The sequence below is a fragment of the Lissotriton helveticus genome, chromosome 12 (assembly GCF_964261635.1).
Source record: "Lissotriton helveticus chromosome 12, aLisHel1.1, whole genome shotgun sequence".
In the NCBI taxonomy this organism is placed as follows: Eukaryota; Metazoa; Chordata; class Amphibia; order Caudata; family Salamandridae; genus Lissotriton; species Lissotriton helveticus.
The window spans coordinates 772,250,497-772,269,662 of NC_136073.1; the positions used below are offsets into that span (position 1 = coordinate 772,250,497).

General features: G+C 42.7%; 2 protein-coding genes across 2 annotated transcripts in view; one reads left to right on the forward strand and one right to left on the reverse strand.

The window, feature by feature from the left end:
- The window catches only part of CIART (circadian associated repressor of transcription), a 469,491-nt gene that overhangs the window by 115,323 nt on the left and 335,002 nt on the right, over window positions 1–19,166 (forward strand). The gene's annotated exons all lie outside the window — the stretch shown is intronic.
- CA14 (carbonic anhydrase 14) overlaps window positions 1–19,166 on the reverse strand; it is a 199,684-nt gene that overhangs the window by 55,463 nt on the left and 125,055 nt on the right. The window contains exons 6-7 of the mRNA XM_078670381.1: window positions 15,980–16,046; window positions 14,795–14,952 (exon numbers count right to left, since the gene is read on the reverse strand). Coding sequence (XP_078526507.1) covers window positions 14,795–14,952; window positions 15,980–16,046 — 225 coding nt within the window. The remainder of the gene's footprint in view (window positions 1–14,794; window positions 14,953–15,979; window positions 16,047–19,166) is intronic.

A 19,166-nucleotide genomic window follows, 5' to 3' on the forward strand; every position in this document is an offset into this window, starting at 1 on the left:
TATGGTATGGCCTGTCATTGTATAGTTCTGTATGGTATGGACTGTCTTTGTATAGCATGGCATAATATGTTATTGTAAAATATGGCATGGTGTGGTATGCCCTGTCAATGTAAAGTATGGTATGTGGTATGGTGTGGTATGGTATGGCCTGTCATTGTATGGTATAGTATGATGTGGCCTGTCATTTGGTATGGTTTGACAAGGTATGGTATAGTATGGCATAGTCTATCTTTGTATACTATGGTATAGTAGGGCCTGTCATTGTACAGTATGGTATGGTATGATCAGACTTTGTAAGATATGATATGGTCTGTCATTGTTTAGTATGGTATGGTACGGTCTGTTATTGTATGATATGAAATAGTATAGTATGGTTTGTCATCGTATAGAATGGTATGGTATGGCCTATCATTGTATAGTATGGTATGGCCTATAATTTTATAGTATGGTATGGTGTAACCTGTCATTGTATAGTAATGTATGGTATAGCCTGTCCTTGTATACTATGGCATTTTCTTGGGTGGCCTCTCAGTGTATGATATGGTATGTCATTGTATTGTCTGGCATGCTATGGAATGGCATGACCTGTTATTGTATGGTATGGTAAGGTATGGCCTGGAATTATATAGTATACTATAAATATGGTATGTTATGGTATGGCCTTTCATTGTACAGTATGGTATTGTATGTCATTGTATTGTATAGTATGCTATGGTTTGGCGTGATCTGTCATTTTATAGTAAGGTATGGTATGGCCTGCCATCGTGCCGTATGCTATTATTTGCCATGACCTGTCATTGTATAGTATAGTATGCTATGTATGGCCTGTCGTTGTATGTTATGGTATAGTATGGTATTACATGGGTTCTCATTGTATAGTATGGGATGGTTTCTCATTTTATGCTATGGTTTGGTATGGCATGGCCTGTTATTGTATGGTACGGTATAGTATGGTAAAGCCTGTCGTTTTATAGTATGGTACACCTGTCATTCTACACAATGGTATTGTATGACCTGTCATTGGATAGTACGGTATGGTATAGTATTGCCTGTAATTGTATGGTATGGTATGGCCTGCAGTTGTATGGCATGGTTTAGTGTGGTACGGCCTGTCATTGTATAGTAATGGTAAACTATGGTATGGCCCATCATTATTAAAGTATGGTTTGTATGATATAGCCTCTTATTGTATAGTATGGTATGGCTTGTCATTGTATATTATGGTATGGCAGGGCTTGAAAAATCCTTAAAATGTTACTAGACCTGCATGACTAGTGACTTAAATAATCTACTCGACCTAATTATAATGCTCTTGACCCATAAACTGGTTTCAAATTATGTGATCCTGGGCAAGTATTGTAATTCACAGAGGCACCATTTTCTTCTTTATCTTATATGAGAGCACCTTCAAATACGTGAGTTCAGCATGTCTGCTGTACAGAAACAGAAACCTCTTGTGTTGTGGATTTAGGGGTAGTGGGTTCCCCTTCTTTTTCTTTGGTTTTAGCTGCTGGAGGACTCTTTGCAGATGCTCTGGAGAACTGTGGCTGTTGCCACTGTTCCATCACATCCTTGACTCTATTCTGCCTGCCGAACTATCTTATTTTCCTATTGCCTTATGCTAATGAACTTATCTGCTGGACTATTTGATCTGTCTGATGAAAATCCAGACCTGAACCTTTGATAAATGGTCCATTTTCTTGTATCTATGCTTATGGAGTATTCCCTAGTGGACTTTAACTCGAATCCTGTGTCCCTTTGAGAGATTTCTTATTGAACCATCCTGTTACCTTTGGAAACCATCCTTTGCATTCTTTGATTTGACTTACTAAATGTTTAGAATTTTGCTGCATGCATTAGTGTGCATGACAGAATTGCTACAGATGTTACTTGTATTAATTTTGAATCTCTAATACAATGATTCATTTATTTTAAAGAACAGTTTGAATTATTCATCTGAGATTAATGTTCTTTCTTTGAAACTGTGCTTGGGAGTTGGCTACTAATTAATGGTCCTCACTGGGTAGACTGACAGTGGGTTATCCTAGATCCCACCCCTTACTAGGACAAAGAAAGATCCATCAGAGGACCAATGCCTATGTGGTAAGGTATACCAAGTAAAGATTTGTAATATAGCACTCCTATGGATCGAGGTGCTAGAGTGACCGTTTTTGTTAGAAAGAGCTTACACTGCCGCAAATCTTGGCAGTAGAGCTATGGATTGTCTTGTAATGTGTGGATTTAAGATATACCAAAAATAGATTTCCTCTGTCCAGTCCGAAAAGTAAAAAATCCCATGTTTGGCAGAAGGACTGATGGAATAGCTGATGGATTTCGATGACTTGTAGCAGCAAAGGAGTCTGAGTATCAATAGGGTTGCTCATTGCATTGCTTTTGCTTAGATTGCAGTGTTATTTTGATATGGTTGTGTGTTGTTGAGTGAAGTGGTTAAAGTCAGCAAAGTGGTTAAAGACAAGTCCATGTAATGGTTAAAGTCCATGTATGATTGTGGCGCTAAATACAGAGAAGCTGAAGTTGTTTTTTGGTCCGTTTGTGGCCTAGGATCCCGGGCTACTACGTGGTGGTCTTAGTGTAAAAGACACTTAGGGGTCGATTAGGATGGCGGATGGACAAAGTCCGTCCGCCATCCTGTCTCGGGCAGGGACCGTCCGCCACAAGGGCGGAGGTACCGTCCCCCGAATTAGGATGCACCCGCCACAGTGGTGGGTGCATCCCGCATTTTTAATATTGGGGCAGACGGTGCTGAAAGCAGCGTCCGCCGCAATGTCAAAAATGCATGTTGTGCGTTTCACAGCACACCATGACAGGCACCGCGCGGTGCCTGACATGTTGTACTGTGAAACGCAGGGCGGTACCATAGGTACCCCCCATGGGCACCCCCCCCCCCCATATGCACCCCCACCCGCCCACAACGGGCCCCCAAAGCAAAGCCCGTATGCCATATGAACCCTTTTCCGCCCCGGTCGCCGAAAAGCGGCGGACGGTGTTTCTGTCGGCTGCAGTCCCCCCGCCATTGTAATATGGCCGGGGGGGAATTGGTGGTGGACGGGCACAGATGGCGGACAGATCAACACTGCCTACATGGCGGTGGCGATCCATCCGCCATCCTAATCGGCCCCTAAGTTAGTTGTCTGCTGTATGGTGGTGTTAGCAGTGAGACATTGTTGACCACATCTATAGATAGGTACTTCCTAGTGTGTTAGTGCTATACGATTGGTATAGTAGATCTCAGGTGGACAGAGAATGACTGTATCGATTTAGGGAGAAATCCCACTGGTAGAGATTTTATTTGAAGTGAATGGTAAAATAGGTATAGAAATAAGATATTTTGTATTTTCTTTTGAGTGAGAGATATTCTTCCTGCAGAACAGACAGTTCTAAGTTGAAGCACTTGCATACTGTTGTGGTTTTGCGGTGAAATCGTGCAGAAGAAAATTGTAAAGGAGGGTGAGCTGCTGCAAAGAGCAAGATTGATGTCACAGTGTGTTGCGCTGTGATTTGCTGGTTGGTGTAAAGAGGTACAAAAGGGGGTGGTGATGGACGGAGCATCTGAATCAATCAAACACTCACACCCAGTCAAAAGATCTGGGTTTAATCCATCACCGTTCTTTAGCCCACTCTGCCACCCCAGTTCAGACATGGCTATATGCAAATCAGTCTGACCCTGTGCCTCATGGGAACAGTCCAGCCCGAACTGCCAAGCCATGCCTACCCTGGACTGGAAACAAGCTTCCGAGGACCGGTTTCTGGCATTCCAGCTGTCTTCAGCCCGGCTTGCTTGAATCCAGTGGCAAAGTGAGCAAGGGACTCACGTCTGAGCATACCCTGCCACACTTATGGCGGCCAAAAAATGATTTGCTCTAACGCTCCGTCCATCATCCCCTTTTGTATCGCTTTGTTCGCCGATAGTGTGGCAGGGTATGCTCAGACGTGAGTCCCTTGCTCACTTGGCCACTGGATTCAAGATAGCCTGGCTGATGAGGATTATGAATCCGAAACCGGTCCCAGGATGCTTGTTTCCGGTCCATGGAAGACATGACTTGGCAGTTCGGGCTGGACTGTTCCCATGAGGCACAGGGTCAGACTGATTTGCATATAGCCATGTCTGAAATGGGGTGGCTGAGTGGGCTAAAGAATGGTGATGGATTAAACCCAGATCAGTTGACTGGGGGTGAGTGTTTGATTTGCTCTAACGCTCCGTCCATCATCCCCTTTTGTATCGCTTTGTTCGCCCTAAGTGTGGCAGGGTATGCTCAGACGTGAGTCCCTTGCTCACTTGGCCACTGGATTCAAGATAGCCTGGCTGATGAGGATTATGAATCCAAAACCGGTCCCAGGATGCTTGTTTCCGGTCCATGGAAGACATGGCTTGGCAGTTCGGGCTGGACTGTTCCCATGAGGCACAGGGTCAGACTGATTTGCGTATAGCCATGTCTCAAATGGGGTGGCTGAGTGGGCTAAAGAATGGTGATGGATTAAACCCAGATCAGTTGACTGGGGGTGAGTGTTTGATTTGCTCTAACGCTCCGTCCATCATCCCCTTTTGTATTGGTTGGTGTAAAGAAGCGCTGAGATTGGTTGACAACGTCATAGAGAGTTGCACTGTTACTGGTTGAGACTGCTGAACAAAGAGAATAGTGGAAACATGTCACTTCTTGGATTTTATGGAAAACATTTGTGAATACAAAATTGAATGACAATTACATTTTCCAAGGCTTAACGAAATTAATTAAGGGAGATGATACAATACATACTAGAGTAGGAGTATAAGCACCTCCTGAGAGTATGCCAGGACATATTGAACTGATGCACAACAGATTACATCCATTTCTGTGGCTTGAATGTTGACATAAACTTACAAAAGAAGACAAAGAACTAACGTTTCCTCGTTCTGGAACATTTAACTTGTGAATTATTGAGAATCTGCGGATGCGATTGTATGATTTGAAACCACCTCAAAGAGCTGCCCAATTTGAGTCATTAAATACCTGGAAAACACATTACAGATCAAAATGAACAGGAAAGGTATCTGGGAAGATATAGAAGAACCTTAGATCATTATGCAGAAGCTAGATGGGATGCACAACATAAAGCCTGGAGAGCAGATATTGTACAGGGAACTAGATTATATCTAGTGTTAGCAGTTGCAGGAGTGAATTAGAGTAAATCGGAAAGAGAAGACAAAGCATATTGAAACAGAAAAGAGTGATGTAGAAACAGAAGGAAAAAATAATGAAATAGATGACCAACTTTAGAATGATTTTTTAATGAGTCATCCGTCCCCATATAATGAATCTCAGAATGCGAATGCTTAAACAGGAGAAACGGCTCCACTGACCCCATTTGAAACAAAAGCTCCAGATGCTTTGACTTTTTCCGTTATCATTGGAACTGTTGTACCTCTTTTTAATTATAGAACACAGTTGAAAACTACACATACTCTGACTATACCTGCAGGAGTAAATACTGTACACGGTAACCCACTAGACTTGACCACAAGATCTTTGTTCCAACGCCAATGATTCAATTCGGGGGTGGAGCCTAGCCGAGCGGAAAGATGGCCGCTCCGTAATGGGGCTCTGCTGGCGGAAATAATATTCTGACTGAATCCTGCCCCATCGGCTGTCCACTCGGAGACATGACGATGAGCACAATGGTTTAAAAATGGTGATTTTCACAAAATACACTGTTGGTGAGCAAGCGTGCAAGACACGCGAAACGTGTCTTTCCTTGAGCTGAATTAAAACTACTTGGTTGAGCCAGAACACGGCGTCGTCTTTCCTTGTTTTCGAGGGGCTGTACGTATATATATATATATATATATATATATATATATATCTACTAGCTTACCCATCGCGCGTTGCTGCGATCTCCGAAGAAAGGAAATTCAAGGAAACTCGTTATGATAACATTCAATTTACATTGTGTCATTTTTATTGAAACGTATTCATTTTAATATGGAAAACATTTCAAAGTGTTGTTTTAATTCTATTTATTTATTTGAGTGCTTGTGGATACACGATTTTTTGTTTTCCCGTCTGGTGCGTACATCAGTATTCGAAAGATAATGAAGGCCCTGGGGGGCCGATATTTAAAAAGAATTATGCCAGAAACCTTCACGGGAGTGTACTCAACAACTACCCAAGGTTTCCTGGCGATCGGATGAATGCTGTTTTAATTCTATTTATTTATTTGAGTGCTTGTGGATACACGATTTTTTGTTTTTCTGTCTTGTGCGTACATCAGTATTCGAAAGGTTATGAGGGCCCTGGGGGGCCAATATTTAAACAAATGTTATGCCAGAAACCTTCGCGGGAGTGTACTCAACAACTTCCCAAGGTTTCCTGGCGATCGGATGAATGCTGTTTTAATTCTATTTATTTATTTGAGTGTTTGTGGATACATGATTTTTTTGTTTTTCCGTCTTGTGCGTACATCAGTATTCGAAAGATTATGAGGGCCCTGGGGGGCCGATATTTTAAAAAAAATTATGCCAGAAACCTTCGCGGGAGTGTACTCAACAACTTCCTAACGTTTCATGGCGATCGGATGAATGGTGTTTTAATTCTATTTGTTTATTCGAGTGCTTGTGGATACACGATTTGTTGTTTTTCCGTCTGGTGCGTACATCAGTATTCAAAAGATTATGAGGGCCCTGGGGGGCCGATATTTACAAAAAATTATACCAGAAACCTTCGCGGGAGTGTACTCAACAACTTCCCAAAGTTTCATGGCGATCGGATGAATGGTGTAGTAATGCATAAAGGACAAACAGACAACAGACAGACAGACAGACATACTTTCGTTTATATATATATGCGCATCCACTTGGACTAACATTGGCAGTAACTACAACACCCAGAAGGCAGTCTGCCTACACGCCCTGGGAGGGGCGGGTGTTTCAGTTAAAAATGACAATGCAAGAACTCCTTCGTTTGCATCTTGCCACTGAGGAAGGGAGCTTGCCATGCTCCCGAAACGCGTCTGGCAGTTTAAGACATGAAGGTGCCGATTTGTTTTTCCTCAACAGCACACTGTAAATAAAAGCGTCCGAAATTGGCTTCCGTTTGGTGTCCTTCCACTGTGGGCTCCTGGATTGATGGAATTTAAGCGGCCGGTCCGGTCGCGGAGGGACCCAGCGCTGAATGCGTCTCTCTTGGCACACGGGTGTGTCATGCACATGGGAGAGGAAGGAGTGCAAGTGCTATCCAGGCGTGCACTTTCACCCGCGCTGTCTGCAGTGACAAAGCAAGTTGGGGGCACGCAAGTCTGACATTTCTACCCACTTGGGATTTTATATGCACAATGTGAAGGAGTGCGCATCCACTTGGACTAACATTGGCAGTAACTACAACACCCAGAAGGCAATCTCCCTACACGCCCTGGGAGGGGCGGGTGTTTCAGTTAAAAATGACAATGCAAGAACTCCTTCGTTTGCATCTTGCCACTGAGGAAGGGAGCTTGCCATGCTCCCGAAACGCGTCTGGCAGTTTAAGACATGAAGGTGCCGATTTGTTTTTCCTCAACAGCACACTGTAAATAAAAGCGTCCGAAATTGGCTTCCGTTTGGTGTCCTTCCACTGTGGGCTCCTGGATTGATGGAATTTAAGCGGCCGGTCCGGTCGCGGAGGGACCCAGCGCTGAATGCGTCTCTCTTGGCACACGGGTGTGTCATGCACATGGGAGAGGAAGGAGTGCAAGTGCTATCCAGGCGTGCACTTTCACCCGCGCTGTCTGCAGTGACAAAGCAAGTTGGGGGCACGCAAGTCTGACATTTCTACCCACTTGGGATTTTATATGCACAATGTGAAGGAGTGCGCATCCACTTGGACTAACATTGGCAGTAACTACAACACCCAGAAGGCAGTCTGCCTACACGCCCTGGGAGGGGCGGGTGTTTCAGTTAAAAATGACAATGCAAGAACTCCTTCGTTTGCATCTTGCCACTGAGGAAGGGAGCTTGCCATGCTCCCGAAACGCGTCTGGCAGTTTAAGACATGAAGGTGCCGATTTGTTTTTCCTCAACAGCACACTGTAAATAAAAGCGTCCGAAATTGGCTTCCGTTTGGTGTCCTTCCACTGTGGGCTCCTGGATTGATGGAATATATATATATATATATATATATATATATGGGTGGGTGGGTGTTATTGTATAATAATATTGTATGGTATGGTTTTCCCTACCATTGTATAGTATGGTATGGTATGGTATGGTATGGTAAGATATGGTATGGAATGGCCTGTCAATGTATGGTATGGTTTGACCTGTCATTGTAGGGTCTGGTATGGTATGTGCTACGGTGTAGTATGTCATGACCTGTCACTGTATGGTATGGTCCAATATGGCCTGTCGTATGGTAGGGTTTGTCATGATACAGATGATATGGTATTGTCAGTGAATGTATACTATGGTATGTTCTGTCATTGTACAGTATGGTATGGTATATCTATCATTATATAGTATGGTATAGTACAGCCTGTTGTACAGTATGGTATGCTATGATCTTTCATTGTAAGGTATGGTACTGTCTGTCATTGTATAGTGTGATATGATATAATATGGTCTGTCACTGAATAGCATGGCATGGTATGGATTCGTATTGTATACTATGATATGGTATGGCCTGTCGTATATTATTCTATGGTATGATATAGTCTACGGTGTGTTCTGTTATTGCCTGTCACTGTATGGTATGGTATGGTAGGATATGGCCTGTAGTATGGTATTGTTTGTCATGGTATAAGTGGTATGGTTTGTTCTGTCAGTGTACAGTATGGTATGGACTGTCATTGTACTGTACAGTATGGTATGGTTTAGTCTATCATTGTGTGGTATCTGTGGTATGGTAAGGCATGTCATTGTATAGTAATGTATGGTAGGGACCGTTATTGTATAATATGGTATAGTATAGTATTGTTTGTCATTGCATAATATGGTGCAGTATGGCCTTTCATATGGTAGTTTGGTATGCCTGAATTCATACAGTATGATATGACCTGTCATTGTACAGTGTATATATATATATATATATATATATATATATATATATATATATATATATATATATATATATATATATATATATATATATATATATATATATATAGTATAGTATGGTATGGCCGGTCATTTATTTATTTATTTTTATTAACTTATAACGTTTTATATAGCATGAACAAGATCTCGAAGGATATCAGAGCGCTTTACAAAAAGGATGGAAGGAGGGTAACACTTACAATATCGACATTAAGTAGGAATAAAATCCAGAATAATCACATAGTTACAAGACGCATGGGGCCAAGGAGAGTAATACAATAAGCAAATACATAGCGGACTAAACGGGGGGCACACTATGAGGTAAAGAAGAGCAGCATCCAGTGATGGTCCAGTGGTTGTAGTGTCAATGTTCTTTAGCTGGTGAACCTAGCCCAATTAAGGTAGGAATTTGTTCATTAAAAATCTTTTGGCTTCCAGTTCGAAAGCAGTCGTTGAGGAGATTCTGCGTATTTCCGGTGGAAGAGAGTTCCATATCTTTGGGCCGGCGCCAGAAAAGGCTAGCTGGCAAGATCACTTTTTCCTAAATATTTGTGGTTTCAGGAGGAAAGTGTTCGCGCTTCTTGAGGCTCTACCCCCGCAGGATAGTTCAAGTTTTTGCGCTAGGTACCAGGGAGTTTTCAAGTGGAGGGCTTTGTGTGCCAGAACTGCAATCTTTAACTGGATTCGAGCTTCATAGAGCAACCATTTAAGAGATTTTAGTACTGGGGATGTGTGCACATTTCGTTTGGTACCTGTAACCAGTCTGGCCGCAGCATTCAGAGTTGCTCTTAGTGGAGCCAAGGCGTATTTGGGAAGGCCACAGAGCGTGGCGCTGCCATAGTCTAATCTCAGTAAGATGAGCGCTTGAACCACTTGCTTGAAATTAGTTTGTGGAAGGAATGGTTTGATATTTCAAAGTGTTCTCATCAAGTGTTTTGTCCCTCTACACACGTTGCTGATATGATTATTCATGTTCAGGTGCATGTCCAGGGTGATTCCGAGAGATTTGGCTGAGTCTATAATGAGGGGTTGCAGTTGAAAGCCGTAAGGTGATTCAGCCATAGGTCTAGCTTTGGGATGTGGTTCGGAGGCGATATGAGAAAAGATTCCATTTTGGAGGTGCTGAGCAGGAGATGGTTCTCAGTTAGCCAATTTTGGGTAGACCATATGGTAGAGTTCAGTGTGGTAATGTTATCCGGGTGAGGAGATTTTTAAATAGAGTTGCGTATCATCCACATACATATGGAAAAAAATATTTGTGGAGTATAATGAGTTAGCTAATGGTTCCAGGAAAAGGTTAAAGAGTATAGGAGATAGGGAGGACCCTTGGGGTACACTCATGAGAACTGGGGAGGGTTGGGAGAGAGAGTGGTTTGCCTTAACTCTTTGTGATCTGTGGTGGAGGAAGGACGAGAACCATTGTAATACTGACCAGAGAAACGAATTCTGTTCTTCAGAATTGATAGGAGGTTGTCGTGATTGGCTGAGTCTAACGAGGAAGAAAGCTCAAGGAGGATTAGGAGGCAGGATTAATTTTGGTCAAGCATTTTTAAAATGTCATCCATAAGGTGAGTGAGAGCCGATTCAGTACTGTGCCCTTTCCGAAAGCCAGATTGATGCTGGTCAAGGAGTTGGAAATTCTCAATGTGAGCACAAAGTTGGGATTGTATGCATTTTTCTAGGAGTTTGGCTAGTGTGGGGATGTTGGAGATAGGGCGGAAGTTATTGAGGGCAGCTCTATCTGCGTTAGGTTGATTTTGTCTCTATCTGCATTAGGTTTTTTAGTCACTGTATAGTATGTTATGGCATGGTATGGCCTGTCATTGTAAAGCATGTTATGGTCTCTCATTTTAAAGTATGCCATGGTATGGAATGGCCTATCATTGAACAGTGTGGCATGGTAAAGTATGGAATGGCCTGTTACTGTATAGTATGGTATAGTAAGCACCATGTTAACTTTATAGTTCTACAACCTCATTTATGACCCCTGAGACCAGGAGTAGTGAGGGCAATAAAAGGGGCAAGAAAAGTATATTACGGCGGTGCCCCATTGCAAGGTACATATCCCATAGCCAGTAGGTATTATGCAATACTTAATTCCCCTCACGCTATGCTTAATGTAAGACTACAAAATACGCAAATGTGTCTCCCGAAGGAGTATCTCTGCGCTGTAGACCGCTGGGGAACCCGTCCTGGCTTTCCCTGTGAGATGGTCCCTACTGGGTATCTCCAAGGTGAAACCAGGCATCCCCGGCGTATGTGGGGGGGCCGTTGTGGAGATGAGGCAAGCTAATGCCCAGAGTTGCCGAGTGTGATCCTTAGTTAGAGTAGGCTCCGAGGCGAGAATTATCGAGTCCGTTGACCCTGGTCCAAGACCCTGCCGCGTCAGGAATTGAACCCTGGTCCCGGGCCGTCCTCTGCTCCCGGGTCTGCCGCCTCTAACCTGTGAGCCACACCACTCCTTTGGCGATCATATGCAGGTAAATAGTTCTCATCTGATTCTTAGAGGTGGAGAAGTGCTGAAGGAGTCATAGGAGCTCAGCCCAGGATGAAAATGGATATAACATGTTTGCAGAGTTAGACTCCACACACACCTAGTGCCAAAAAGCAGTGGAACGCATTCAGAATTTTTTTTTTTCTTGCAGCAGAAGCCTCTCTAAAACACATAAAGGAGGATAATGGGGGATATAGTTGACGTAATGCATCAAACTAATGTAAGTAAATGGCGTGCCATTTCTCCATTCTTTTATAAAGACACCAGTGCATTGGATGTCTGTGTAGCGTGAGTCTTGTATGTCCATTAAAGAAACATTTCATTGATGTGACTGACCAGTAAAAGCGAGAAGTGACTGAAGGACATGGTGTTACGGCCAGAGTTCCAGGCGTCGGCTCAACATCTTGTGATCCAGGACACATCACTTAATCATCTCGTACCTACAAAATTATTCTGACCTTGTGTAATGTAACCAGTGCTCACAGAAAGTGCTTCAATGCCCTTGGGAAGAGTTTGTGCTATATTTATAAAACAATATATAAAACAGAAGCACGTGAGAGGGAGCAATATGGGCGCGAATCAGAGCGCACAGAAGTATGAACTAATTACCATAACTGCGAATTCACATAGTGTCACCGTGTGACACACGATATTGGCTCCCATCACACGGTATCCCAGTAAGTCGCTGATATCACACGGTGGCAGGGAAAATTAGCTGAAAACGACAGTAAATAGTGGTAATCCAGCTCTTTTTCCAAGGCATTGAACGGCTGTCGTCTATTTAAGGGTGTGAAAACACCCCAGGACATCGGAACCAGGCTCAGCACGCTTTTTTTTGGGGGGGAGGGAGAGTGCTTCGGGCACGGTGGGGTTTAAAAGTGCCTCGTATGAACTTCTCGCATGAAGGCCATCCCCCTTCTCACACAGTGAGATTATTCTTCAAGTTGGCAGGCATGAAATAGTAATGTGGGGCGTGGATCTTGCAGAGAAGCTCACTGTTCTTGAGAGCAACATGGGGTGGGGTTAAAGAAGCATACAAGGGAGACTTTGCACTTTCATGGACGGCTTCTGGGTAAAGAAACAAGCGTTGGAGAAGAGGTACGATGGCAACAAGCAACGGAGCAGGAGAGGGGGGAAAAAGATGCCTCAATATGAGTTCCACCAGCAGAAGGGCACCTATAAAGAAATCGATCAGTACTTGGCCAATGCTCCAGGCAAAAGAAGACAAAGTTAAGCTGGCACACACTGGCCAATTAGAAGGCAGCAAATAAGAGTGACAATGAGGCTAACGAATAGTAAGCAATGGGCTGGTTCCAAATTCCTTTTAGTATACAATATCTCACACAAGCGAGCAAGAATGCATTACAGCCTGTGCTGTCACAGGCTAGACCTAAAAACACATTCCTTTTGTGTTCAATGAATGGATGAGAAGCATAATTAAATTTGTAATAATAAAGTGTAATCCTCAGATGTGAAATATTCACCAACGCATTTCAATGAAGGCAGAAGGATGGATCCAAAGAGCTACTAGAAAGGAGGTGATAGTAAAATGCTCATATAAGCTGATTTAACTTGTGATTTTCAGTGAATCGAGGTAATGGTCGAAGGTTCCGGAGCCAAAATAAGCCTGTCGCTCTAGCGAACTGAAGCAAAGCCCTTTAGGCTATGTATAGAATATAGGTTCACCGTGAATGTTGCAGGCACCTTCACAAGTCAATCCTAAAAGGGATGAATCCCCTGATTATCATTGTACAATCTAAGGCACAATTTCATTTAAAGGTACTTTTTTTAAATCCACGTTCGTGGTTTACAGCTTTCTGAGAGAATGGCACCCAAATATTTATTTTCAGGACCATAGTGGACAGTCTTCTGCAAGACCTTTGTACCACGCTAAAAAGGGGGCGATATTTATCTTCCACCTTTGGGCCACGATGAATTGCTTAATATGTGCCAGGGTTTGCAGGGAGTAGACAAAGTTACCCATTTTTGGTGTATGAGACATTTTTTCATCATCACACTTTGACCTACAGAATGAAATGAGGAAAGAAGGAAGGAAGAGAGACACAAGACAGCCATGTGAAAGGAAAAAAGCAGAGATGTTAAAATAATATGCTACTGTGACATAAAGACAGGAAGCGTAGGGTCATGGAGGTGGCATGAGTTGGAATCGAGACTAGGCAGCTTTGGTATTCAGTAGCAATGGCAGTGAGTTACTAAAACACTTTCTGTTTTACGTGCCAATCTGATGCGTTCCCCTTCGCTCTCCAATAGTTATTTCATATGCATGTAGTCGCCAGCACTGTTTTAATCATTTTTCCTTTAAATAATGATGATGTTTGTGCATTTTTTTATTTTCTTTCTGAAGCTTAAATGCTAAATACGATTCTCTATTTTTGGATTAGAGACACACGCCATCACAAAGAGTGGTACATATTATGTATACAAATTAAGCTGGGTTACAGCTGAAACTGTACAGTCCTTGTTTATATAATCATATTAACAACAGACCTATTTTTACAAGACCTAAATTTCTCTATAGGCAGACTTACAAAGCAGAATCAAGATTTCTTGTATGGAGGGAGCCACAATTTGAAATATCTTTTGGGCACAGATGTAAGGCTTATGGTACACTGTGTATAAACCTCTTCCTGGCCATGCTACTGGCATGGTCATAATCTGAGTTTGATCCAGGTATAAACCAGAGCCTCAGAGTGCCTTTGCACAGACCATAGTCTTGGTTTGACCTGGGCAGACGTGAGCATGATCAAGCCTTTGTACACGCCTGTGCCTGAATGAGTTCTCTGTACAGCTCTGGCTATGGGTTGCTACTTGCAAAAAAGATGGGCCACGTACATGCTGGATATATAGGCATGGCTGTGAGTGCGGCCCACCGTACAGTTATGACCACCATCATTGGGATTACTGAGGGAATGCCAGTATTGTTTGCAACAAACTGGTAGTAGAAGTAGTAATACCACATCTAATAGATTTTTGAAGGTGAAATTAGTTTAGGTGGGTGGGTAGGAAGAGGTAGTTGATGGGTAAAATACGAATCCTGGATGTTTAAATGTGATCCGGGCATCAGAGCACTCACTACAATCAGCATTGGCGGATGTGCCATCCTACGCATAATGGAATACCCGTCCGGAAAAGGCCTCAGCCTGAGTCTCCACTTTATAAATGTTAGCATGCCCCCTGTGCATATATGAACCAAAGTGAGCACTGTGCAACCGTGAACAGACCTGAGACTTTGATAGCTGCACCGCCTGGTGGAAGACTGTCCACAGCACACTCTGGTGGCAGGGTGGGGTGGTCAGGGAGCCGCGGTACCGGTAGAACTGGTCAAGCTTCTCTGGCAGCAGCTGAAGGACATTAAATGAGGGGATGGGGATTTTATCACCTAGGTGAGAAGAAATAAACATGTCAAATAACCCATTTATCGAAAGTCATAGTGAGACAGTGAAATTCCAATAATACGCAAACTTTGGGACATGAAAATCTTAAGCTTTATGTAGTATTAAAAATGAAATCACAATTTGGAGGAATTCGTAAGCATTTTGTGCTCTGGAAAGCCATTCATAACTACTATATATGGCAGGAAGGAGCATGTTTATGATAGAAAGAGAGCACTCACAAATAGCTTTGGGGTGTAGAGTAAAACGTTTCTGAAACTAGCTTTCCTTGTGAAGAAAGAAATGGTTTATGTGCAAATGTATACATTTGTTGCACTTACACATGCTGGGCGTCCATCATGCATACAAATGGAACCAGTGAATGTAGAGGATAATTCAATTTGGTGCAGCTGTTTTGTGTAGTCCTTGGGGTTTTTGTGATTCCCCAGTGAGTCAGAAAACTACACAATAGCTAGTTAGTAGGTACATGATGTGCACATTTCTAACTTTCTTTAAAATATTTGTAAATCAAACCTGAAATGTTTGAGGCTTGATGGTTAGAAAGTAAAAGATGTATTTTTGAAATACAGAAAGCAGAATGAATTATAGCGTAAAACCTAATTGTGCCAAATGTGTCGAGTTTTATCGTTAAATGTGTAAGACTTTTGTGATCAACTGTAAACAATCTAAAGGATAAGATTTAAGAATTAAAATATGCATCCTAATGTAGGAGGTTAAGAGACAGTGCTGAAAAGTATAAGACTTTATGGTGAAAATTATAAGAGTTAATAGTGATGTTCTAACACTTAGCATGAACAATATATGGCTTCATGCTGGAATGATGGTGGGAAAAATAAAACCTAATTGTGCAATGTGTAAGACAGAATGTTGGAAAATATAAGATTTATTTGTGAACAGTGTAAACATATTGCGGAAAAGCATAATGTTCAACAATCAAAAAGCGATTTTTGATTGCACACTGTTGCAGTCTCACTTGCGAAAAATAACATGATAGTGTTGTGTTCTTTTCCTCACCTGCAAATTTCACCTTTGACAAGTACAAAAGAATGTTGTCATATGCCTCGTTCACAATCTCACCAGCCTGACCATGAGAAAAAAACAAAGATGTTTCAGTTATGTTTGCAATATCTACTTGTTAGTTTCAAGAATGAAAGAAGCTATTATATCAGTGCTACTGCCCTTTAAGAAACACCAATCAAGAACTATTGAAAAGGACGTTTAATCATAGTACTAGGGAGGATATGTACAAGGAAGTGGCGGAGCATGTCGTTAGCCTCCTTGGCTTAACGACACGCCCGCCACTTCGGAAACACAAGGCTGCACCATATTTACAAAAATGTGGTGTAGCCTTGCGTTTCCCCCTGCGATGGCGGTAAGTTTAACAACTTAGTGCCAACGCAGCCCTCCTTGCACCAGAGTGCAAGGGTGTCTGTGTGCAGGGGAGGATTGGTTATGTGTACGACTGTATCCCTTCGTGCACATAAACAATCCTGAAATGCCTTTTTGTAACTTTATTGTGTGCTGCTTCATGCAGCACACATGAAAATTACAATACAGCATTTTTTTTTAAAAGTTTGTATACGTACAGGAAAGGTTACCTTCCTGTACATAAAGAAATCATGGCATTTTGCTTTTTCCATGTGTGTTGCCCCACGCAGCACACATGGAAAAAGCAAAAACGAGGCGAAATAATGCATTTCTCCTCGTTTTGCCAACTTTAGATCAGGATATACCTGGTCTTCATTTTGGCGCTGCCTCCTATGTATGCCATCCTTGTACATAGGGGGCAGCGTCAAACACAATGGGTGTTGCGGTGGAACGCTCACCACAACACCCACTGCATGCCCCTTTTCCGCTCGCCATAGCGTGAAAGGGGGCCTTATGTACAAGGCAGCGTTAAGCCACGTTAAGTCGCTTATTTTTGCCTTGTACATAAGGCACAACCCCTATCACCACCACAACGTCTGTTAAAGTGATGTTGTGGTTGCAATAGGGGCTTGTACATATGCCCCTAGGAGTCTTAACATTCCATGCACAATATCTTGCAGAGGATGTGAAAACATTCTTTGGGATGCAACTCGGGGGCTTATTTACAAGCCCCTGGAGCTGCCAGTGCATTACTTTTTATGTGATAATAAGTGACGCACTGGCGACGCAAGGAGCTTGTAAATAAGCCCCTCAGTAAAGTACTACTAAAGCATAATATTTTTCTATATACAAAAATATTTTTCAAATAATAATAGAACAATAACGGTATCACAGATTAACCGAACAATATTAAACTAATCTGATGGCATGCAGTCATCTGAGCACTGAAAACATACCAATGGTGAATCTCTAGCTTGTACTTACTCTTTACGTTAATCACCCCTGTTCTCTGTCAGCAGGTTATGCAGCCTCCCAAGGTGAATGAATAGTTGAATAAATGGAGGTGAGGTGTATGAGGAGAAATTTAAGCATCTGTCATAAAACAATAGGGGTGGAGCGGTACTGGGAAACCAACTTGTAAGTAATGAAAGAATGGAGACAATAGGTGGCAACATCCTACCCAGTCTTCACTATTGGGTCACAGCCTGTACCTGCAGCGGGGCCTATATCACCTTATTCTCTCAGAGCTCATTATGAGTTCACCACTTATCTCCTCTGCAAACTGCACTCCAGCGAGTCACCAATACTGGATTTGTGGGGAAGAAGTTACAGAGAGATTACAAGTGGGACCCTAAAGGTCCCCTAAAAATGGGAGAATGAAATCCTCATTTTGCCCCTGGGATTTTGGCAGCTTTCAGCAGCTGGAATTTTCGGATGGGCCAAAACATAGCCATGATGTTCCCACAGATCTCATTACAAAGGGGCTAGAAACAGTTGTTACAGATCCCTTAATTTAAGAAAAAAACGGAATTGTGTAGTGAGAATTTCTGAGTCTGCCTCTTGTCACCAACAAAAAGGACACCCCAAAAAAGTGTTGTTTTGAGGGATAGCATAAGAATAGAACCTGTCCGGACGAGGCATACCAATTTTATTTTATTTTATTTTATTTATTTATTGCGATTTTATATAGCGAATAGAGAATGTAATCTGATATAAATTTTTGGAAATGGCAGTATACATAATCTCCAATTTATTTTACAAAGCACTTCCCATCACTCATTTATGCTTTCCTGCTCTCAGCTGAATAGGCATCTGGGGCATGTGAAGTTGAATTGATTAGCAAGGGGTCACACAATTGAATTCTAATACCCTTAACATTTTTTGGGACTTAATGCTCCTTTGGAAATCGACTCCTCTTTTGACAGCTCTGCTATTTGCTCTCAGGAGAATTTCTGTCGGTATTTCCCCTGATTTCGGCTCAACAAACCAAGGATTTTTGTTGAGTCTCAAATCTTGCTCTTCTGGTGACCCTTGCATGCCTAAAACTTTACAACTAGCTTTGCATCCTATTGCTAATTTCCTGCAGAAGGTGTTTAATTTAACACTTCAATCTGGGGGTTTTCCTACGGCATGGAAGGAAGCAGTTGTCACTCCAATTCTTAAGAAACGAAATGCAGACCCTGGCGACATGAAAAATCTCCACCCTATCCTTCTGATGCCGACCCCTGCTAACATTTTTGAGCAGTCCATTAACCAAGAATTGGTTCAATTTGTTGATACCCATGGTGGAGAAGTGTGGCTCACTGGTTAGAGGAGGCAGACCTGGAAGCAGAGGTCAGCCCGGGACCAGGGTTCAATTCCCGGCTCGGCGGGGCCTTGAGTCCTAAAATATCCATGGACTCGACAATTCTCGCTCCGGGGCCTACTTGATTCACGGGTTCACACTCTGTGACTCTGGGCATTAGCTTGCTTAATCTCCACAACGGCCACTCGCGGCGGGATGCCTGGCTTTCACCTTGCGGATACCCTGCCGGGGTTATCTCACAGGGGAATACCAGGACGGGTTCCCTAAGCAAGCGCTTAGAAACTGCTCGGTGATTTGCGCTATATAAATTCCTGTACATTTACATTTACATGGTGTCCTCAACCCTTCTAAGAATTGGGTTTTGAGCTGGTGACTATGCAGAGACTGCTCTTATTCTGGTGGCTGATAGTATTCGCTGCCAGGTTAATCAGGGTGGGCGGCTATCCTGGTTATGCTTGATCTGTCTGCAGCACTTGATACTGTCTCGCCCGTACAGATGGTGCAAGGCCTGCAGCGGGCCCGGGTATC